Here is a 23,864-nt window from a genome sequence, read left to right on the forward strand (position 1 = left end):
CATCTCTCCCCGCCTTCCATTTCATAACACATCAGCATGACTTCGAGCATCTTCCGTCTGTCGACAAAGATACGGGGAAGTCATCAATCGATCTGGGGAGTCATCAACTCGAAAGTCTGAAGGACGCAAAGCAGGGGAGGTCGGCATGGATTGACCATAAGAGAACGAGGAGCTGCAGGGGCTGGGGTGAACACAAGCCAAGTTGTCCCATCTTAAGACATAGGAAGAATGAAAGCACTGGACAGCCAAACAGCAAATGTTTGGGAAGAGGCTTCTCCTGCTGCAGGGCTGCCTTGCCCTGACCCAGGCCCATCTTGGGAAACCAGGATGAGATTGAAGCCAGGTGACATACTGGGAGTGGTGGTCAGACGTGGTCATGGGTTTCCATATCTGGGCCTGGTTCAGTTCAGTTGCATTTCTGAAAAAGAACCTTCAGCCACAAGGGTCCCGGGGTGACCCTGACAGGCAGGCGGTCTGACCTAGTGATCACGAGATCAGCCTGCAGTGCCTTCCTGGCTCCAAGTCTTGACCTCACCCCTTACGGAGGCTCTAAACAGAGGTCCCTACTCAACATCCTGACATCGAGACGATGGGGTTTCCATCTTCTCGACGGGGACAGTATACACATCAGAAAGTGGTTTGCAAAATTAAATCCAGGAAGTGCACGTGAAGCTCTTAGAACGGTGCCTGACATATAACAAGCACTCAGTTAACGCCACTGGCTGTTACTTGAGCTATTATGAGAGCTGTTTATTTCATGGGCCTGAATAATGTGGAATCACCTGCCATGCACATGCCCATTTTTTAGAGATGATATTAATAACCACCTCTTACCATGCCTGACATCGTGCAGAGTATTTTTAATATATCCCCCCAGTGAATAGTTATTGAATTATTAAAGAGCTCAGAGTAAGATAACATTGTCCCTATCCTATAGATGAAGAATGTGAATGACTGAACGGCTTGGCCAAAGTCATAGCACAGGTAAGTAGCCATTTCAATGGGGATGGAGTTGTGGACCGGTAACCGAATACCTAATATGGCTTAACCAGTAATGATACAGAATCAGTTTGAAAGTAGGAAGTTCTAGGATTGGTTCTATGGCTCCACAATGTCTTTAAAAACATGGGTTCCTTCTATCCTTTGGTTCTCCCATCTTTGGCATGCTGGATTTTCACCCTTTTATTTGTTACCTCATGGATATATAAGTAGCTGCCACAGTTCCAGGCATGACATCCTCAACCCAATGTCTTAAAAAATGGAGGAAGTTCCCAGCAAAAGCTTTCCTCCAAACGAACGTCTGTATTTTGATTCCCTACCTTAGCATACATTGCACTAGCCAGAAGTTGTCACATCCTTACCCCTAGACAAATTGTTGTTGAAAAAAAAAATGGGAGTACTGTTTTAGACTAATAATGATCAAATACTTTGTGGGTATGGTAGTTGCCAACCTTGCCTGAGATCATGGGGAAAAGGGTGGAGAAATGGGAAATAACCCTGAGGTCGGTAATGACCAGAGTCTGACTCATTGAATCTGGGTTCAGAATTATTCTGTCTCTGAAGCAGCGAGTTCCTTTTTTTGTATGTAAGGGCCTGGAGGGAAAATTACATAATAAAATAATCAGACTGTATGGTAACCTCATCAATCAATCTTTCAATTGCCAATGGTTTTCTTGCTGGGCCTTTACAAATGGCAAGTGGTATCAACTCATAAATCCTAGGCCAGAGTCCATTCTTCAAAACATAACTATTTCGGTAGGTGAAAAAAAAAAAGGCTGATGTGGGCGATACTTCTAGAGAGTCCCATTAGCTTTGAAGTCAGGCCAAGAAATTGGCTTTCAGCAGCCAAGGAAAATCCACCGATTTCCAGTGTGGAAATCCAGAAGGATTTGAGCTGAGTGAGGAGCTAATTTGCATATACAGACATAGAATTTGATTTTTGTCCGGATAGTTTTCCGATATCCTTCCAGCCAAGGCTTTGGAAGAAGTCGCTCCTTCTTTAGAATATATAACTGCATCTGCACATTTTAATTTGGGGCATGACGGATGCGGTGAAAATCAGATGTGTGCTATACTTCCGCGTGGATTGGCTTGACTTCATTAGGGGATATTATACTTTGCATGAAGACAGCTAGTGCATTTAAGACAGAGAACACACATTTCAGCAAGTTTCCACTTTTTGCCTCAAAGATTACACCATCGTTACTTTTGGCATTTGGATTATACAGTTTTCACTAGAACTGCGAGTTCTGGAGACTGATTTACAGCAAAACAGATTTCTTCCACCTAAACTTCACCCATAATACAAAAATATTGATACTAACAGTTGTTACTTTCGAATCTCTTTAAGATGCTGTCTGATTTAATTTATAACACGATTATTTGATTACCAAGACTGGGCGAAGATTTTCTTTTTCAACCCAGGAACTATTCTCCTTCGTTCTCTTCATGGAACCCCCATTTTGCTTTGGGGGAACAATACGCCCTAACTGTAAGACTGCATAAGTGGGTTGAAGTTGCTTGAGCAGATCTAAGCCAATCCACATGGTCTAGCTCATTGGCCATATGAGTTTAGGGATGGGAACATGTGGCAGAATGTATTATTTTCCCAATTTTTCACTCTGGCTTCCTGCACAGCGCTTATAGATCTGTGCCCATTGTTGTGTGACGTGCTTTGGCAAATGTATCGTGAGCAGATGTGATGGAAAGCCGGACTGAGCGGAAGGTCTCAGAGCCCTTGCATGGTTCACCCCCGGCACTGTCTTCCCTTGGTCACTACAATTGCACATCCTTGTTGAAGGGGCTGTTTTTCTCAGTCTAGATCTCAGCAGGAAGGAGCCACATGGATCAGCCACAGAGAACCCACAGCTGCCGCATAGCCTGAATGAGGAAAACAAGAATCCTTGCTATTGAAAGCCACTGCAGTGTGGGGCTTCGATTTTGCACCAAAATCTGGCCAAAGCTGATTAATAGAGCACGTGAATCCGTGTAGGTCCATGAAGGAGAACAGATTCTAGGACAGGCAGAGTTTGTACCGGACCAATCTCTCCTTTGCTCAGAACTGGGCGACGTGACATCGGAAGGTGGAAATGTAGGCAGGCCAGGAAGGCTGAGCCACAGGAAAGCCCCGAATCAAGACTTATTTAAAACCAATTCTGCTTCCCAGTGATGAGTGCCAATAAATTGCTTTTCAAAAACAAATCCAGATTGGGTTGGGTTTTCTTTCACTTGCAACCATGAGGTTACTTCCTAAGAGAGGTAAAAAACAGAAGTACCTATTTCCTTGATGGTATAGGTCATTGGGAGGGAAAGATTTTTTCCCCCATTAGCTAGCACATTAATTGAATTAAGCAAGGGCCAAAATATTCTCAGATGACAGAGGAATGATTCTTTAGTCTCTGTAGCAGATTTTACTTCTGATAGGACCCGAAGCACATTCTAGGAAAAGTGCTAAACTTCCACAGGTTTTTAAAAAAGCAAAACAAAACAAAAACGAACCAACCATATTCTAGCCAGACGTCGCTAGATAGGACTCTCATAGTATGGTTAATCACACTTAATAGTTCTGTTTTTAACTGTACGTTGTTTTGATTAATGCCATCTCTCTTATTTGGGAGGAGGAAATTAAACTAATTATTTCATGCATGCCTTCACTCGACGTGGGCACTTAGGGATGTGTAATTGCTCGAGGAAATACAATCTCTGATCACTGGGAGCACTCACTCTACGCTGCCATTGAAGCGGGGAAGCAGCCACAGGTGATATGCACATGAATGAGTGTGGTTGTATTCTAATAAAACTTTATTCATAAACAGTAAAATGTGAAGTTGGTGAAATTTTTATGCACCACCCCCCCCCCCCCACAAATATTATTCTTTCAGTTATTTCAATGATTCAAAATGTAAAAACCAGGGCGCCTGGGTGGCTCAGTCGGTTAAGCGTCCAACTTCGGCTCAGGTCATGATCTCGTGGTTTGTGAGTTCGAGCCCTGCGTCGGGCTCTGTGCTGACAGCTCGGAGCCTGGAGCCTGCTTCCGATTCTGTGTCTCCCTCTCTCTCTGCCCCTCCCTTGCTCTTGTTCGGTCTCTCTCTGTCTCTCAATAATAAAGAAACGTTAAAAAAAAATTCCAAATGTAAAAACCAATTTTAGCTTGTGGGCCCTACGGCAATGGGCTGGAATTGGCTTGTGAGCTGCTGTTTGCAGACCCCTGAATTACTGAATGCTTTCTGTGTTTTGGGCACTGAAACATGCACGTTAAATGCATTGTTTACTTAATTCTTGCAAGAACCCTAAGGGGTGGGTAATATCATTGTGGGCATTTAAGAGATGAGTAAACTGAGGTCCAAGAGGGGGCAGAGTCTAGGGATAAAGGGCCCAAGACCCACTGCTTTTAGCCTCATCCCTCCAACTAACAGGCAGACAAAGAAATGCTGGAGCTTAAAAACAGAAATGTTCTTTTGAGGGCTAAGTAACCTAAAGCCATTTTCATAATGCATCTTCATTTTCTTGAGAAAATATTTTGCTTTCTTTGATACCTTCAGCAGCTTTTTTGTTCTCTTTTGGCATCAGTAATTTGACTTTAGTTTACGTTTATATTTCTGTTCCGAATTTCACATTAGAAAAGGAAATACTTCCTCTTTGTCAGAGGTCAACCCTGCATTGATGTGGGGTTCCTCAAACAGGTAATGGCACAGAAACATCCAAAACGAAGTTTCTCTCCAAAAAACTCAGAACCTCAATGCTAACTGATGCCCCAGGGTTAACCTGCAGCTTTTAAATGTAAAGTTCATGGAGGAAAAGACTCACACTGTTCCTCCTCACAGGTTGCTGAAATAGAGGCTTTGGCTCCGTAGAAAATAGCTGGTAAATTCATGAGAATTTTTGGGAATTATGAAAGATCTGGGCTTTGCTGAGCTCGTAAGTTTGACTCATAAGAGAAGGGGAAGAAAGAAAGAAAGAAAGAAAGAAAGAAAGAAAGAAGAAAAAAAGAAAGAAGAAAGAAAGAGAAGGAAGGACGAAAAGAAGGAAGGAAGAAAGGAGAGGTGGGGGGAGGGAGGAAGGGAGGGAGGGAGGGAGGGAGGAAGGAAGGAAGGAAGGAAGAGGGAGGGGGGAGGGAAAGAAAAACAATTACAATAACAAAAAAGCAGATTTGAAAGACCTTTCTCCTAGCAAGAATTGTAACAAGCATTCTAATTTCCATCCCACATCACAGACAACATTTCTGGAACAGACTTGGATTTTCAACATCAGTTCAATGCCAGCAATTAAATAAAAATGAAAACACAAGCTCTCTCCAAGGCTAGCAAACAAGAGACACCTAGAAAGAGCCAAACATATTTTGCTTTGGCAAAACGATAATGATCAGTTTCTATCTTAAGGAGCTGTGAACTCGCTTATCCCCACTTGTAAAATTTTCCAAGACTGTACTCCATTCAGAGCAGAAAGCTGCTGACTCATGAGGACAATTGATTAATCTCCCTGGAAGATGTTTTTGGAAAACTGCATTTTTGCGGTGCCTCTATGGAGCCATCCCCTTTAGACATGAACGCACAGTCTGGAGGGTTTGGACAGCGAGGTCCAACCTATGTCTCCCAGATGTAGACCCAAGGAGTCGGTTCTCCCGCCCAAGAACAACAGTCTTAGCATCAAGTGCAGCAAGATGCTCTCATGCTTGACGCACCTATCTGTCCTGGGTACCGCCCACAGTTAGTAGAGAATCTGGGTTGCCATGGAAACAGAGAGCGATCAAGATAGAAGAAGCGTAGGGGGCAGCATCACTGCCCCTTAAGGAAGTGGAAGGATGGTCTTAAGTGTGATAGACTCTTTCAGCCCCTGGATGACGACAAATTATAAAAACGCATGCTCTGACTTTGTGATTTCGTTTGTGCTGATTTCATAGGCATTGCAAATATTCACCCAATGTTATCCCCACTGGTCCCTTATCACATGAAAGGCTGAAAGAGTCTACGGCAGATGGGAGACACTTGGGGCAATGCAAGAACACAGGACCCCAGAGCTGAAATGCCCAATGGTCCAGCATGCGGAAGATGAGAATGAAATGGTTCTGCCATTTAACGCATAACTTACATTCTCCTCTGCACCTGCGGGGACTGAATCCTCTTTAACTGACTAAAGGGAAGATAAAAACAAAAGTAAGAGTCAGAATGTTACCAAAAAATGGAGAGTTCTTTGGGCCAACAGCCCTCTGGTGCCATTCTTGGACACTGAATTGCTTACGCACACCTGGTTCCAAAGAGAACTTGAGAGAGACTTGCGCGGGATCACACGGTACAGCAAGATGATAAATAGTTACGTATTTGAAAATGCAACGAAGGGAAAATAAATACCCAGACGCGGCCAGGACACGAATGGAGTGGGGGAGAAGCGTTGCTACAGAAAACACAGACCACAGCCTCGGCTGTGGGTCAGTGACACGTCTGCCTTAACATTTTCTGCTTGTTGATGAAAATCACATAAGACACAGTCGCTGTCAGGTAAAAACAAATGAGCCGCTCAGGAAAATTCTGGCAGTTAAGTCCAGAGACATCCATCCCATGGTACACATAGAGCAAATAGGTGGTGAGGTAACGAGCAGGGTCTTTGGCCTTATCCTGACCGTAGTGCAGTGGCCAGCATCGGTAGCTGCTTCAGCCCTCAACATAGGCCGGTGGCATCATATGCCAAAGTTGAATCCGGCTGGAACCCTTCTCTGGAGGCCCAGAAGGCTGGTGTCTAACACACCCAACTTCAAACACTATTCCTCCCTACAGTAATTCTGTCATACGCAGACTGCCTCAAGGAGGGGAGCGATTGCCCCAGTGCTGTCAAAGGTCGAGGCCATCATTACATGACGACCGTTTGCGAAGCTTCAACTTTGGAGATGATCTTTGCAGTTGTTCTTAAATTTGGCAGGGAGGGGTTGTGGTGGGGTGATGTTCGCAGACCGCTTTGAGACCCGCTTGGCAGATCTGGACTCTCTTTCCAGAAAAATAAGCACGAACCAAATATTTTGCCCATCATTTTAGGGTGTTCATAGCTGGATTCCAGGCTAAGAACTCTTCTCTATGTTCATTTTGTTCTAAGTCCTGTGTTTATTTTTACCTTTAAACTATGCAGGAGGGGGGGAGAAAGAAATCGACCTTCCCAAATACGTCTCCCTGTGCCGTGGACACGGATCGTACACCTGCATCTACCTTGTGTGTGCAGGGGCTTTGTACACACCATCGCACTGGAAGTGGCCCCAAGCGGTCAGGAGGGTGATCGTCATTTACGTAGACAGAAATGGAGCCACAGGGAGGCGAAGACACTTGTTCAAGGTGGTACAGCTAGGGAGCGGTCGAAGTGGTTCCAAGAGCCAAGTTCCAAGACCCTCAGACGTCAAGGGTCTGAGTCACGCTTTGTAGTAGCTGTGTGAGCTTCCTTCTCCACGGCCAGATTTGCTTTCTCTCTAGATGAGATGTTCGGCTTGGGCCATTTATCAACAGTAGCTCTACGGAACCCGTTCTGTGAGCGGAGCCTGGATCTCACATGTAAGGCGTACCTGCACCAGCGCTCAACACACAACGACAACTGGAGGCTTCAGGCAGTGTCCCCCTTTCCTCTTTACGTTTCGCGCCGAGCAGAAAGCCCACGGGCAGAGCAACCAGCAGCACCGAATTGCAGTTCGCTCTTTCCCACGGCCAGGGGGTCCGGTGTGATAGATGGAAGACGAGAACAAAAACTGGACGGTGCTGCTGATGCAACGGCTCACTTCAAAGCAGACGAGAGGGGCTCTTTCGGCGCAAGTCCCATTTCTGCAGGCCGGGAGGTGCTCGTTGGGTTCCCAAGCTCTCCGGTGAGAAGAACACAAGAGGGTGTGGGGCTAATCGGGAGCCACATGGAGCGCAGGACTCCCATTCAAATCTCAAACTAGAAACTTCTCATCTCCTTCAATGAACTGGGCATCTGGCTGCTATCTGCTGAGCCTACGGACTGTCCAGCCTCCTTCACCATCCCAACCAAAACCCACTTTGAAACTAAAGGATCCTGCTTGGGCATTTATATTGCTGAGAACGAGGGCCTAAACAGCTCCTGAACTCATCAGTATAAACTCGCACGGCAAAGGATCCCGTCCTTTGAAGAGCACATTCGTGAAAGGATGTTTCTTTAAAATCCTATCACATGGTAGCACTTAAGCTAACAGACATCCTGTGGCTAGCAGGTCTTCTGGAAGCATCATTTTGATCATGTGACAGCTGTTCTGAGTTCACTGGTTTCACAGTGGCCCTAAGACCTTTCCTCAAGCTTAGACGTTTCGGCCCGCCTTTCAAGTGCTTCCATAATTGTCCGGCCATATGCCAGACTCTCTTAACCAGGATTCCCGTGGGTTCTGGGATCAAATGCAGGCATCTGTGTTTGAAGCAGATAACTCAGAGGATCCAGAGGATTTTCAAAGTCCTCTCAGTCTGTTTTGACCTACACCGACTGCTCCCTTTTCTAAACACCCACAGCATTTGTAATCTGCACCCCACACATTAACACCGGATTCCAACATCATCGTTTTGGAACAGGGCCAGTCACTTTGCATTCGTTCTCCAACTCAGTCCTCCCACTAACCACAGAAAGTAGATGCCACGGTCTGTCCCCAGAGCTGAGGAAAGTGGAGCAGGGGGGATTCAAGTCACCCCATCACATTCAAATGGCCAGTAACTGTCAGAGCTGAGATTTGATGATGTGTCTCTTTGACTTCAGGGCTCCCATTATTTTTCCCACACCATCGTTCCTCTCCTCCAAAGGAAAGCAGGGAAAGCTGCTTTCCAGGCTAAGAACTCTTCCCTATGTTCATTTTGGTCTAAGTCCTGTGTTTATTTTTACCTTTACACTATGCAGGAGGAGGGGATAAAGGAATCGACCTTCCCAGATACGTCTTCTTGCGCCGTGGACACGGATTGTATATGTGCATCTACCTTCAAATACCCGTTTGAAGAGATTTCAAATGCAGCATTTACTAATGGTGCACGTGCACACACACTTGCAAGTGCAGGCATGTGTATGTGCCTTGTTCCCCCAAATGGACTTTAGGTGTTTCGACAGCAGTACAAACGAGCCTTAGTCTTGTTTTGTGCCTTTTGTTGGCATCAAACGCCACACATGGATGTTTAGATCATCACCAGCAACTGTTCACACCTGAAGAGATGATAAAACTGTTCGTGGAGCCCTTACTATGTCCGAGGGTCTCTCTGGGTACAGTTATCGGACTGTCACAACAACACAGTGAGATGAACACGTCCCTACTTACACAAAGGAAAACAGAGGCTTTCGGTGGTCAAGCAATGTGTCCAAACTTTCTGATTCTGTCTGTTGTGCAAGACTTGCCACGTACAAGAAATTTTCAAGATCATCTATTTCCTTTCAAGATCAACCCTTTCCTTCAACAGATGAGGAAAAAGAAACTCAAAGAGGCTGAGTAACTTTTGGGAGGTCACAGAACAAATGGTATCCGAAAGACCCCAGAACAATAAAGGGCATAGGTAGTCCAGTCACTGGATTCGAAACAGTTTTTGGCAAACACGACATCATTTGAAATTAATTTTCTCAAAGGTTATTTTCGATATTTTTGTTTTATAATAAGAATGACTTTCGCAATCAAGCCTATAAATCAAAATAACTTATAATCTCATATCCACAGTGTGTTAGGGGAGAATTTTATTTCTGATGCTCATATTGTGGACGCACACACTTCAAAGTCAGTTTGTGTAAAAGCTTCTCAGTTACAAGAGGAAAAGAAAGAGAGCTTGGGTTAGCGGAAATATCAAAATTCTCTAGCATTCCTCTTTGTTTCTTTTCCAAAAATTTTTACAACAGTGATTTTATAATCAAGTGCTTTCTAATTTAAAGAAAACAGAGGTCTTCATTTTGTTTTTTACTAAAACATACATCCCCCCATGAGATTTTCAGCTACACAAGGGGACCAGTCTGTTCGCTCTATCTTTTCAATGCCTTAGCACCCAGCACTTAGCACAAAAAAACTCAGCACAAAGAAAGAAGCTAAAAATACTCTTGCATGAGTGAATCTTGCCTGTGTTTTACTTTCATCTAGAGCTGTCTTCCTGATTAGGTGGAAGAAAGGAAAACAAGATTTACCGGTGACTGGGTTTTAGTGTCTCTTCATTATTTTTATAATCTACTCAAGAAATAAAGCCAGATAATCGAGGAAAAGGAAAAAAACCAATGAGACTGACCTATATGAAATCTGATCATTAGGGGGATGAATGTCAACTGGTCCTGTTTTTTCTTCAATGGAAATAGCTTGAATTTCAAAGAGGAACCAATATATCCCTCAGAGACCCCAAAGATAAGGAAAAATAAAGTATTTGAAGCTCAGTAGCTTAGCAGCTTCTCCAAACCGGAGGGTATAGAAAGATGAAGTGTGTCCCCTCCTGAACACGCAGGAGATAAATGACATAGGTCAGAAGGACAATTCATTGGCCACCTTTTTTTGAAAGTTTATTCATTTATTTTGAAAGAGAGAGGGCGTGTGCATGAGCAGGGGAAGAGTGGAGAGAGAGGGAGGGAGAGAATCCCAAGCAGGCTCTGTGCTGTCAGTGCACAGCCTGACACAGGGCTTGATCCCACAAACCATGAGATCGTGACCAGAGCTGAGATCGAGAGTCAGAGGCTCAACCGACTGAGCCACCCAGACCCCTGTCATCGGCCACTTTTGTGCTAGGCGTGGTGTTAGGGGGTTTGCGGGCATTCTTTTTATCTAATCTTCATTTCTCCGTCTAGGTACCCTTATTATTTGCATTTTACAAATTTTGAAACTGAGGCTGCTCATCCAGACTCATCGGACCCAGAGTCAGATCTGTCTGCCGCCAATCAGCGTTCCTCAGACTTCCGTCACTTGCCAGCCTCCTGCATGGTCTTGGCCACATTTCGTGTACCTTCTGCAGCAGCCACGGAGTGTGCCGTTTCCCTGCTGAGAGAGCTTCCCGCCCACACCTCTTCGGCATCCACTACCGAGTGAAATGTTGAGGCCACGCTCCCAGGCAATGACTGAACATGGCAGGGTACTGGGCCATTCTTGCTCAACATACGACTCCTCGTGGGCAAGCTCTGCTCTGGGATTTCCCGTTGGCTCAGCGCCACCCTGAGTCCATGGCTTTTCTGACCTTCTCCGCCTTCCTTCCCTGTCTCTCTTCTCCTGTGTCAGACCCTCACTATGGTGTGAAGTCTCTCTCTACCTACTCCTATCCCCTGTCCTTTATCCTTCATGCCGCTTGCCTCCAATAAATCTACTGCACATCAATTCTGTCTCAGTGTCGCTCCTTGAAGGATCCAAATTTATGATCAGGTAACAGTTCCTTTTTAATAGGATTGCTTCTTAAGCTAAACATCTATAGTCTCACCTTGAACAACATATATATTAAATCTTGAGTTTAATGTGCTGGCTCAGTTTTTCTAATGCACTTTAAATCTGTATAATTGTTTAAATAAAAATGTTTGAGTACGGGTTGCCTAAGTCATCTTCCTGGCCACCAAACTGCACGTCTGATTCACTCGGGAACTGTTCCCTGCCTTGTATTGGTGATAAAAGCTTTTTTAAAAGTAAGTAATTGGCAGCTGGGAAGGAAGGAGACCAGAACAGGATGCCAAATGACATCACCCAAAGTTTTCATTAAGTATTAGAGTTTGTGTTTTGGGCAGGACCCAGAAGAAAGATATCTGTGCAACAGAAAACAAACAGGGAAGAGTTCCAGAAATCCAGCTGGATTCTGGACCAAAGAATACAACGAACACCACAGGGGCATCTGTATTAATCACCTGCCTTGTATTGCGTGCCAAGTTTTGCACGTTTTGCGTGGATGTTTTGATGAAATTACTAATTAGATCTCTTTCAGCTCTATGAATTATATTCCACTGTCTCACCCACGGCTTCTTGCTCATCCTTTGGCCACATTTAAAAGAGGCAAGAGTTCTGAACATGTGTGGCAGCTGGGGTTTGCTCAACAACGATGATCAAGGAATAGCTCTCAGACTGACTCAGCCCCACCCACCACACTCCCTTGCACGCCACCTTAATTCTAGAGGGAAAAAGATCGGACGGTGGTGTGAATGCCCCTATCACAGAGCACGCTGTGTGCCCTGCCCTGGTGGAGAATGGTGGACACCTTGGTTTTCTAAAAGGAGAGTGAGCCTTAGTGGTTCCTAATGACAGATTATATCTTGCAGGGGAAAGAGGGAGGGAGCCCAGAGGTGGTTCAGCTCGCGGGAGTGAGAGTGCTCGGAGGAATCCAGGAAGAAGCCAGACTACTAAGCCATTTTAGTAAGAAAATGAAGTCACCAAATACCACAACTGCCTGTCACGAGCCGGAATAACTCCAAGAATGAAAAAATCTGCTTGTTTATTTCCTTTCCTTTCCCGTGAAACATATGCACATGACACGACAGGCATTTCATTCTTCCCAGGAGTAAATTACAAGTCTTCAACTCAATGGCTAGTTGAGTCATTTGGGAGAAGAAAAATAAACTGCGTGCTTTGTGAGCACATGAATTGGCCCAGTTGAAATAGTTTCTCAAGTCTTCCTAGCCCCAAAGTGTCCCCAAGTCTTGAAAATAGAACTTACCTTTTTCCAGAACAGTTTGCTCAGAGGCAGAGAGGTGGGTGCCCCCTTTTCCTTGGGGGCTTCCTTCGCTGTTTCAGAGGATGTAGGATTCTTGGCCGTCCCTCTGGTCTCCTGGGATATAAAGTTAGCTTTGTCTGACTGGATGTCAGGTGACGGGACAGGTGGCTTTTCAGCACCCTGTAGAGTAAAAAAAGAAGTAAAAATTAAAGTGATGTCAGGATTCCAAAAGCGAAAGGGTTCTTTTTTTATAAATACAGGCTGGGGTTATGCATGTTAGTTTTCTTTTTCACAATTTTCTGTACTTGCAAATATTCTATGTGAATGTGGATTTGTGTTAAAATTTTGGAAAAAGTCAAGTTATTTTCCTTTTGCAAAAAACGATACCATGTTCTTGTAAGTCAGTAGGGATCAGGGTGCTCGTAGGAGGCACTTTGCTGTTAGAATGTTGTTAGTTCATATCGAGTGCCCTTCAAGTGGTTTTGGTCATGTTCCCACCAGTAAAAACATCTTGAAGAGGCACCTCCAATACATCCGCGTTCCTATTATAAACGTATATTATTTCACTAGTCCAGATTAGACATTAAAGGAGGTATAAGGGACATAAAGAAGGTATAGGCATAAGGGACATAATCTCCAACTTGCAGCTTTTAATAAAACTTAACTTTTAAGAAAAGGTACCTGTGCCAGGCACTGCTCTAAGGGATTGAATGTACTAACAATAGCTCTACGAGGAAGGAACTAATTACTATGTTCATTTTACAGTGAAGGAAATGTTGGTCCCAGGTTGTTTAAAAAAAAAAAAAACAACTTCCCTACGACTATACTAATAAGGGGGCAGAGTTGACATCAAAATCCAGGGAGTCTGATACCCACACCCAAACTCTTACCAGCTCCCCTATAATACCCTGCCTCTAATGAACTAAGGTCTCCCCACTCCCTGTGCTATCGTATGCAGCCAGGGAGAAAATGTCTAAAAAAAAGCTTCATGGCCAGAAGGTGAGAATGACAAAAAAATTGAGAAACACATCTACACCCATCAGTTTCATTGGGAAACTGATGGGTACTCCTCTTCTCTTTACACTGGGAAAGTACCCAGAGACCCTTGAAAAAAACATCGCAAGAGGATAACTCTATTATATATAGAATAATATAACTAGTATATTTGTGTAATTGTTCATTGAATAGGCACCTCCCTGGCCAGACCATGAGCTCTGAGGGTAAGAGCCATTGCTTTGGTCAGCATTATATCCCTAGCTCCCATCAGGCCCAGTGTCTGGCATAAGATAGGCATTAAATAAATAGCTAAATAATTGTCTAGAAAGGACTGGAGAGCAACGTCTACACGGGATCCTGTTATGTTGTGTTTCTACCCACCCTGCCCCTCCTTACTGGGCTATGGGGTCATAGGCTACTAGTAGTCTTTTCTCCTTGCCCACTCATCTCCTCACTTCCCAACGAAGTGCCCCAGATGGCGTTCTGCCAGCATAAACTGAATTAATACTCTGTCTGCATTATGGAAGAGATTACAAAAACTCTGTGTTTTTTAGAGTCAATCTCCTGGATGGATTCAGATAGGCCAAATACAGCAAACACTCTCAGTAATGAGAATATAAGATACCCTGTCCATTTGCATTTCAGATCAACAAAGAAAAATTCTGAGGCATCAGAACATAGGTCCCCGGGACATATTTATCTTTATACTAAAAAATTATTTGCTGTTTATCTGAAATTTGAATTTGGCGGAGTATCTGTAGGTTATCTGGCAACCCCACGTATGAAATTCTAACATTAGATTTGGAGATTGCATTTCAGATGACCTTACCTTCTTCCCTAATATGTCTTCACATCTGGGTGTGGGAGAGGAGAGGGGTTAGTAAGATATAAACATTACACTGAAGTGGAAAACAATGACCGTATGGCAGAGCTTATGAATTAAATGAGCCAGCTACTAAAATTTTAGCTGCCCTGCAGAGAGGGCGGACATCAGGAAAACCTGAGTGGGGAGAGGAGCATTCCTGGGCATGGCAAAAAAAGTCCTAAAACAATGCCTTTCTTTGTGTGCATGTTGTCATGTTCAATGTTAGAAGAACATGTGAAAAAGTTTGATTCCGAAGCATAGCATGTGACGAAGCCAAGAGAAAAAGATCCTGATTCAGCAAAGCTGACACTCTTATTATTTATAACAATAAGCTTATTTCACTTTTTAATTCCTGGCCTCCCTACTTTTTTAAACCAAGAAAAAAAATTTTTTAAGAAAATTCTTCTTATAGAAAGAAAAATTGAGATACAGAGAAATGAGTCTAGGAGTTGATCACGACTGGTAACCACTGCATTTTTTTTTTGATAGCAAAACCAGAAGACGGTGTTTAATCCCTGAATTTGCTTGGATTTCCTCTTTTCTGTCCTGGGTTCCAATGAAATTGAGGGTGAGTGGCACAGCTCCTATAATCATGCCACAATCTGGCTGGTTGGTCTTAATGGCCCTATTTCTCTCTCTGTTTGGATGACAAACGAAGAAAAAGGAGGTAAAAGCCAGTAAGTTCTACCAAACTCCTGCAAAAATGAGAGTTGAGAACATTTGAGAGTTGTCTCCTTTACTTTTACACAAAAAATAGACTGAACGTAACTCAAGGCAAAATCTTACAGTCCTTGTGTTGGCATTACAGAATCCCAGGGAGGGGCACCTTTTCTTGCCAATATTTCCCGAATCCTATCTTTGCCCGAAATGCAAGGCAGTGGCAGGATGTGAGACCAATGATCGGGGGAGAAACCTTAAGAATACTGAACTTGGGTGGTCCCCTTTGTGTGGAGGAAAGAGATTCTGGAGACATGAAACTTTGCTGTGCATGAAATGAATTTCCTAATGAAATGCAGACATGAGGGGGAAAGTCATACGTTTTGTAAACTTTCAGGGCCCCCTCCTCACAGAAGCTCCGGGTGGGAATTCAGCTGGATTGCTTTGCGTAAGGTCTATGACACATTTCGCTAGCAATTACCAAATTGTCTCTCACACAGAGTAGCACCACTTTTTAATCTCCACCCTCCCCCCCCGCCCCCCCCGCCCCGTAATTTCTATCACTCCACCCTCTCTGTCTTTACAAAACAAAATAAGCCTGTACGGAAATTAAAGCGTGGCTTCATAACACGGTTTGCTTATGCAAAAACAGATGCAGCCAGGAGATCTTTCTATGGAGCCTTTCTTTGCATACACCATCCTGGGACTCTAACATCCAGCTGGGGAAGTTTTTTTAACAAGTTCATTCAACCTAGTGGAGAATGGTTGATGTTTTAAACATATGTCCAACGAATGGATAAAGAAGATGTGGTTTATATATACAATGGAATATTACTTGGCAATGAGAAAGAATGAGATCCCGCCATTGGCAGCAACGTGGATGGGACTGGAGGGTATTATGCTGAGTGAAATGAGTCAGGCAGAGAAAGACAGAGACCGTATGTTTTCACTCCTGTGTGGATCTTGAGAAACATAACAGAAGACCATGGGGGAGGGGAAGGGGGGGGGGAAGAAGTTACAGAGAGGGAGGGAGGCAAACCATAAGAGATTCTTGAGGACTGAGAACAAACTAAGGGTAGATGGGGGGTGGGGGAGAGGGGAAAGTGGGTGATGGGCAGGGAGGAGGGCACTTGTTGGGATGAGCACTGGGTGTTGTATGGAGACCAATTTGACAGTAAATTATATTTAAAAAAATAAAATAAAATAGATAGATAGATAGATAGATAAATAAATAAATAAATAAATAAATAAATAAATAAATAAAATAAACAATGTCCAAGCATGCTGGCCCAATTCAGGGATCTTAACTGGTGGTTTCAGACGAACACTGGTCTCTTCCTAGAAATTGAGAGTGAAATCTTCACAACTAATTCTATGTTGTCCTCACTTTCCAAGGACATGGAGATAGAAATTGCTCTGCCTTCATTCACTGTTTCGTTCTGTCTGGGCTTTTATTTGGGCTCAGGATGAGCTTGGTTAATACTGAAAATGGAGGGAACAGGCCACAGAAAGACAATGTTATTTTCTTGAGGTTAGAAGAGTATTTCCCAAAGCGTAGGAAGCATACCATTGGTGGCATCACAGGTAATTTTAGATTGTGCAGACATGTAACGCTTAATAACATGAAAATGGCAAAAATACTTTTCTTTTTTCAACTCGCATTTAATCTTCCTGAGAACATTCGGGGAAAAGCTCAGTCTGGTGCCGGTATATCTTTAACATTTTTCTATTGCCGGCAAATTGCATTTTAATGGAGCTAGAAAGGCATTGGATTCAGAGCTTAACACAAACAAGGTAGCTAGAAGGTCATTATTTTTTAATTAGCCATATTAATGGTTACCTCTTTGTGAAAAATGACTCCAGTTTTCCATGTATGATGTAATAAAAGTTTTCTTTAAAGATACCTTTAAATAGGAATTGAGTCCATTTTAATAAAAAAGATCAACTGAACCGTGCTAAATCTGACAAAAATGATTACGATGGTTTGCATACTTCCGACGTTTGGGAAACACGGAGTTAGAAGGATCATTCCAGAACCCTGGTCCACACTAGGAAGAAACGAGCCAGATGTTTATTTATAACTATGGAGATTTAAAATAATCACTGAAATTTGATTCGCAAAATCTTTAATGCCCTCTAATGATCCCAATCATACAAGGCTGTCTTCCCTGAAGCAGGGCTGAGGGGACATAGGACATGGGACAGCCACCTGTACCATGTGGTAAAGACCAGGGTTCTTTTTTTTTTTTTTTCTTTGTCATTTAACAAGATACAGACCTTATGCCTAAAGAATTTCCTAAAGGCGAATCCTAGCCTGGGGCTATGCAGGGGCTTTTTCTTGGTGGCTTTAGCTTGGATCTCACAGATCTTCTGCCCAGCTTGTCCATCACAGACACTTTCTGCTTTGGATGCCTTTTGGGCAACAGCGGTCACAGCTTAGAACTTTGTTTTTAGACAAAATCCATTTTTTTCCCATTGTTTTTAAGTGCATTGAAACGCTTTGACAATTAACTGCCGAGACAGCACCCCCCATCCCCAAACCACAACATTCACATCACGTGAATGACTCTCTTTTCTTAAACGCTCAGAGACAATGTGCTGCACAGTATATTCACAGTCCATTTCAAGCACATCTTAGTTTTCATCAGGGCGACCTACTTAAATGACCCAGATTAACACGACTTGCTAAAGACAAGGACCGGACATTTAAGCTCCGTCTATATGATATAAAATATTCAGATTTAAAGAAGATACACAGCCCCTACTTGACAGCACTAAGTATTTAAATGCTATTGTCACATGGGAAGGAAAAAAATACCTGAAGACACCCAATTTATTTTTGCATCCTGGAGTCAAGGCAAACACTGCCTTGAGTGGCTTCCTTTCTCCAGACGATCTTTCATTCAGTATTAGAAACCTCAGGGAAGCAGTATCATCCATAAAAATTTCAGCTGACTTCTAGACGAGCAGATCTCTCCGGCAAAAAAAGTGTCTACTGTGTGCCAGTCCACAGAGCCAGAGTGGGGGTGGGGTGGGGGGAGATTGGAACTGAAATAACCCAGCGACAACCATTCAGAATTGTTGACTCGAGTTACAAATGGCGGGGGATTTTGTGTGGGGCGTGTAGTGTGCTAAAAACCATCTGGGCCAGATGGGAAGATGGACAAATGGTGTAGATGTTTCAAATGCAAGGATCCAAGAAGTTCAGTAGAAAGGATGTTAAAAAGGCAGGTTTGTATAAAGGGATCTGTTTGTATCATAGACAACCTACATTCACCAAACTCGCTTTTGAGACTCAGTTCTACTAGCAGTGACCTTGACCTCTCTGGGCAGGGTAGTGAGATTTTATCAGCTATGTACGTGCAGTTGGGACCAATTCTGGGGTGGGAAGAGTCTTGTTGTATGAGCAGCGGAAGAGAATTAGCGCCATCAGGTCACTTGAGAAGCCACACAATTCGCCCACATACCCCACTGTTTTTAGCCTATTGTGCTGACTATGTGACTTTAAACAATGCAAGACACGGAATCAAAAGAGAAACATTTGGACGCAACTATTCATTGAACTTGACCCTAGCTGACTTGCAGCAAACGACTAATTTTAAAGGAAATGCATGTAGATGCCTCATATATATATATATATATATATATATATATATTTTTTTTTTTTCCTAACATAAGAAGAACATTCTGGAAGGACCAATCAATACAATACAAATGTAATAGTGGTGGTTCAATACGTCCTGCAGCAGTTATGGAAATCGTGATCACCTGCATTTGAATAGAATTCCGTGGTTTACCAGGCATTGTCATATTTTCATTCAATGCTGGGGGATGGGGGGGAGATGGAATTTTTGTTGTCCTGATTTGACAGACGTTGAAATTTGGATTCACATAGGTTAGGATCACATCATACAGCTACCACATAGCAGGACCGGAGCTCAAACGCAGGTCTTGAGATAAATTCCAGGATCCTTTTCACAACCTGGCCCCTTCGAAAATTGGTAACAGATGTTATCGGGCTGGCCACGCCATTTATTTGGTCCCAGTGTCTTTCAAAGCCGTTATCAAAAGGAGGACCCAAGACACTTATCTGTCACCAAGTTAAACTTTCCTCCCGATTCCCGTGAAAGTTAAACCATGTGTTCCATTAGGGATAATCAGTTCTGTCAAGTGTAAAGGAAAACATCTCTAGAAAGTAGTTGATCCAAACAAAATTTATTTTGAGGGGAATTGGTTGAATCTCTAGGAAGACAGGAAAAAACTCGGTCTCTCTAGGGCATTCTAACTCTAAACATTCCTTCCTTTGGCAAGAGTCCAATGGTGACTATTTCATTTCACCAAACAACTGCCTTTGTGGTGATTTATTCTTTTCAAATTACATGAAAGACACAGAATGTATTTTTTAGAAACCGAAAATATGGCAGCTTCCTTCTACTTCCAATTGAGTCTCATTTCTTCCTCATTTCCAGTGGCTACTCCATACTCTGTACCCTATTCCTATATTCCTTGGGTCTCTCTATACACAGCTAACAAGACTAACATGATATATGGTTACTGGTATTCGGTTCTTACTTTATATAAGAAACTGGTTATTGTGACATTATATATCCAGAGTTAGCATATATTTCAAGCTTTCCACTAAAATTTTCATTAAAATATCGTTGACATGAATGAAATGTTTTAAAGACAGTCTAACAGCACTTTTCAATTACTAAATATATAGGTAAGTATACACGTGCCTACACACACATGCACACACGCAAAACTCAGGACGCGAAACAGCAGACACAAACCCAAACCCAACTCTACACACAAACCCAAGCATGAACACCCTTCAAACTACCTACCGTATCTTCCAGATCTTTTTTTGTTTCAGCTTTGTTAGGTGAAACCTTAAAATGTAAGAAAACCAAATATTAAAACTCATAGCTAGCTCATTAGGTAAGGTGATTTGATTTCATAGATACATTTTTTTTTTGTCTTTTTTTTTTTTTTTCTGGGGGGTGGTGGTAAAATTCACTCTGCTGGTAAAGAATGTAATGAGAAGTCCTTTCCAGTAGAAAGGAGTTCTACCAAGTTCAGTAGAAAACCACGGACTTCTGGATAATTTCTAGGTATAGAAAAGCTAAAATACATTAATATTTTATAACGAAATGTATCAGATCTTACACATTCACTAAGGGCTTGACCACATTCAAAACTGCCTCCTGGAAGGCCACGGATTTTCCATGAATTCTACCACCAATCCAAAGAAACGCACAACCCTTTGGTGTTTGTGGCACGTTCTGTTGACTTGTTTTACCTTTTGAAGTTAGTCTCGGACTTTGGAAATAACTCGAACACACCTGCAGCTGTCTGTTTGATCATTCATTCATTCATTCATTCAGCCCTCTTTTGTATGTCTGACATGTGACTGTCTGTGGCTTCCTTGAGGAATCAGAGATAAGCAAGCAATACAAGACACGGGTCCTTGCCTCTATGCAGTTGAAGTAGATTTAGAGGTAACAAGATAGGGAATTATTTCTATGGTTTTATCAGCCATTTGGGCGGCAAAACTACGTTGATAGGTCCACAACTCAAGGAGCTATTTTCCAAGTATGTTTATGATCAATGACCGTAAGACTTGAAACTACTGTAGAGTTCCATGACAACACAGCTCATGTCACACAGTTTGGGCACCCAACGTTCATATCGTGGTCCTCAGCTCTGATGTGACATGATCCCCTTGCAAGGCACCTCTTGTCCCCATTCTCCAGTGTTCCAGCTGCCCCATCATGGTACCCCATTCAATACAATGACATCCAAGTACGTGTTATTCTTAGAATTAACCAAACTTTTGAGCAATGGGATTGAGGAAAGAGGGGGAGGAAAACACTTACCAGAGTTTTAAAGAAGCTCATGATGGAATTACGATTCTCTGTTGTATCTGTTGCCTGGGGGTCCTCCTTTGCAACGTCCAGTTCCTCTGGGTCCCCAGGGACAGAGCACCTCACAGTCGGGATCTCTTGTCCTTCCTTCCCCTTGCTGTCAACTATGTCCTAGGTGTCAAACAGAGTCGTCACAGTTTCCACTTGTTGAATGTGGACTCTCACAGCAATATTTTTGCTTCACACCCCTCTCTCCCTTACCCCCTAATTCCAGCCATACTTCTTCTGCCCACGGGGATGCAGAACAATCGGGAGCTTATGAGAATCACTCTTCCTTCCCCTCCTCTGCTTTCTAACATATTCAGCATTTGCAGTCAGTTGGAGGGACATTGTTTGGAGCCAGAGGGGAACAAACACAGCAGGGCACGTTGCATCCCCGAACAAAACCTCTTTTCTCCCAATTCTACAAAGAGGCTGTGTATGATGCCAATATTTCCCAACTCCGTGGTCACCTAGTCTAACGATCCGTACGTTAGCCCCAGAGACGCCTCCATTTGACTTCCCACAATCTCCACAGTAAGAATCATATCAGCTTTTTAAAAGTACCGTTGTTTTATTTTTTTATTTTTTTAAAGTTTATTTATTTTGAAAGAGAGAGAGATTGAGCGGGAGAGGGTCAGAGAGAGAGAGAGAGAAGGAGAGAGGGAGAGAGAACCCCAAGCAGGCCTTGCACATTCAGCACGGAGCCCAATGTGGGGATCGAGCTCACGAACCATGAGATCGTGACCTGAGCTGAAATCAAGAGTTGGATGTTCATCCGACTGAACCACCCAGAGGCCCTTACCCCTGTCCTCCTTTCCCCATCTCTACAGCCGTGACCCTAGCCTAAGTCAGGTTACTTCAAACCCATTCATTCTTCAGGCTTGATCTCGAGTTTCCCTCCCCCTCCCCCCACCACTGACATCTCTCTGGGTCTTGCCGGCCACGACATCTGTTTCCTTCTCTGAGTTTCTGTGCCCCGTTCTCCTCTGCACTCACTTTGGACGCAGGTTATGTACGTAAGATTAGCCTAATGCCAGAGGCCGGGCCAGAGTAGCCTGCATTAAAAATGGGGCTTTTGTGGGACGGCTATAAAAATACAAAAATACATTTTGATGAATATTTTAAAAGGTAATAATAACACACGTATCCTGCAAGGTTTGGCTCAGCCCTGGCACTCTTTCTAAATGGAGAGGTGCTTCTCGTGAAATGTCTCATAAAGAACTAGAACTTTGTAAAACTGAAAGCAGATAAAAGCTGTGGCCTTGACAAGCTTGTTGGGTTTTCTAGTTAATTCCAGGCAGAAACTGTTTTGCTTTGGAAGAGAGGCTCTTTTGAAAAAAAAAAACAGGTTTCACGTGAGTTGGATTTTTTTTATACTAAGGTATAATGTAGTGATAGCAACATTATTTATTCACTTGTTAGGAAGGATGGTTGAAAATGTTGTTTATAGCGGATGAGTGGTAAGATACCTACAGGTACGGGGATTTCATGTTAGGTGCTACGCACGCGCACACAGAAAGTTATTGCTTTGGTGTGCTTTAAAAAAATGTTATTCCTGGCACCAGACCTTTGGTACTGTGGATATTTTTGCTTAGGTGAAGCTGAGTGAAAAGAGATTAAAAAAAAAAAAGTTAGTTAACATGCAGTGTAGTCTTGGTTTCAGGAGTAGAATCCAGTCACTTACAAACAACACCCAGTGCTCATCCCGACAAGCACCCTCCTTAATGACCATCCCCCATTTAGCCCATCCCCCACCTCCCCTCCAGCAATCCCCAGTTTGTTCTCTGTTTTTGAGAGTCTCTGATGGTCTTCCTCCCTCACTGTTTTTATCTTATTTTTCCTTCCCTTCTGTTATGTGCATCCGCTGTGTTTCTTAAATTCCACAGACGAGCGAAATCATATGGTATTTGTCTTTCTCTGACTAATTTCGCTTAGCATAATACCCTCTAGCTCCATCCACGTCGTTGCAAATGGCAAGATTTCATTCTTTTTGATTGCCGATTAATACTCCATTGTACATATATACCACATCTTCTTTATCCATTCATAGTTCCTCTCGAAATAACACCAGCATTCTTCACAGAGCTAGAACAAACAATCCTAAAATTTGTATGAACCGGAAAAGACCCCAAATAACCAAAGTCATGTTGACGAAGAAAACCAAAGCTGGTGGCATCACAATTCTGGGCTTCAAGCTGTATTACAAAGCTGTAATCATCAAGACAGGACGGTACTGGCACAAAAACACACACATAGATCAATGGAACAGGATAGAGAACCCAGAAATGGACCCACAAATACACGACCAACTAATCTTCGGCAAAGCAGGAAAGAGTATCCAATGGGAAAAAAGATGGTCTGTTCAGCAAAGCGTGCTGGGAAAACTGGACAGCGACGTGCAGAAGAATAAAGAGAAAATTTTAAATAAAACTTGAAACAAAGAATATTATACCAATAATCCAACAGGTGTTTTGGGCGATGAGCCATTTTGAAAGTGGTACAAGGAATAAATCTAATTGAGAGGTGTCCCACTGGGTCTGACTTACGGTGTTGCCTAGGACAGAGTTATCTCCGTTCAGTCATGTGCTACGTGGGGGAACTTGGACTGTGCCCAAGCTTCAGAGAGACCACGGAGGGTTAGCATGGGCTCTGGAGCTGGCAGTCCAGACACTCCCCGCTCCACCAGATCTATAGTTGCCTAAACCAGAAAAAATGAGCACAGTCAAGAAAGGACAATGGCACCAGCAAGGCAAAAAGACCAGAGCCCTTTTCTCTCAGTCCTTCCTCCCTGAACTCACACACCTGAGGACAGAGAAGTAAGAGAGAAAATCCTAT

The 23,864-nt window shown here is 43.2% G+C and overlaps 1 protein-coding gene across 12 annotated transcripts in view; it reads right to left on the reverse strand.

Annotated features, from left to right (window-relative positions):
- BCAS1 (brain enriched myelin associated protein 1) overlaps nt 1-23,864 on the reverse strand; it is a 104,768-nt gene that overhangs the window by 26,919 nt on the left and 53,985 nt on the right. For 5 of the 12 annotated variants that reach the window (XM_078443934.2, XM_078443932.2, XM_078443936.2 and 2 more), the window contains exons 5-9: nt 21,000-21,158; nt 19,968-20,012; nt 17,398-17,532; nt 12,606-12,782; nt 6,088-6,129 (exon numbers count right to left, since the gene is read on the reverse strand). In XM_078443934.2, the coding sequence (XP_078300060.2) occupies nt 6,088-6,129; nt 12,606-12,782; nt 17,398-17,532; nt 19,968-20,012; nt 21,000-21,158 (558 nt within the window). The remainder of the gene's footprint in view (nt 1-6,087; nt 6,130-12,605; nt 12,783-17,397; nt 17,533-19,967; nt 20,013-20,999; nt 21,159-23,864) is intronic. The other 7 variants (XM_078443935.2, XM_078443940.2, XM_078443937.2 and 4 more) reach the window with 3 other exon arrangements.

The sequence above is a fragment of the Panthera onca genome, chromosome A3, assembly GCF_046562875.1.
Source record: "Panthera onca isolate mPanOnc1 chromosome A3, mPanOnc1 haplotype 2, whole genome shotgun sequence".
In the NCBI taxonomy this organism is placed as follows: Eukaryota; Metazoa; Chordata; class Mammalia; order Carnivora; family Felidae; genus Panthera; species Panthera onca.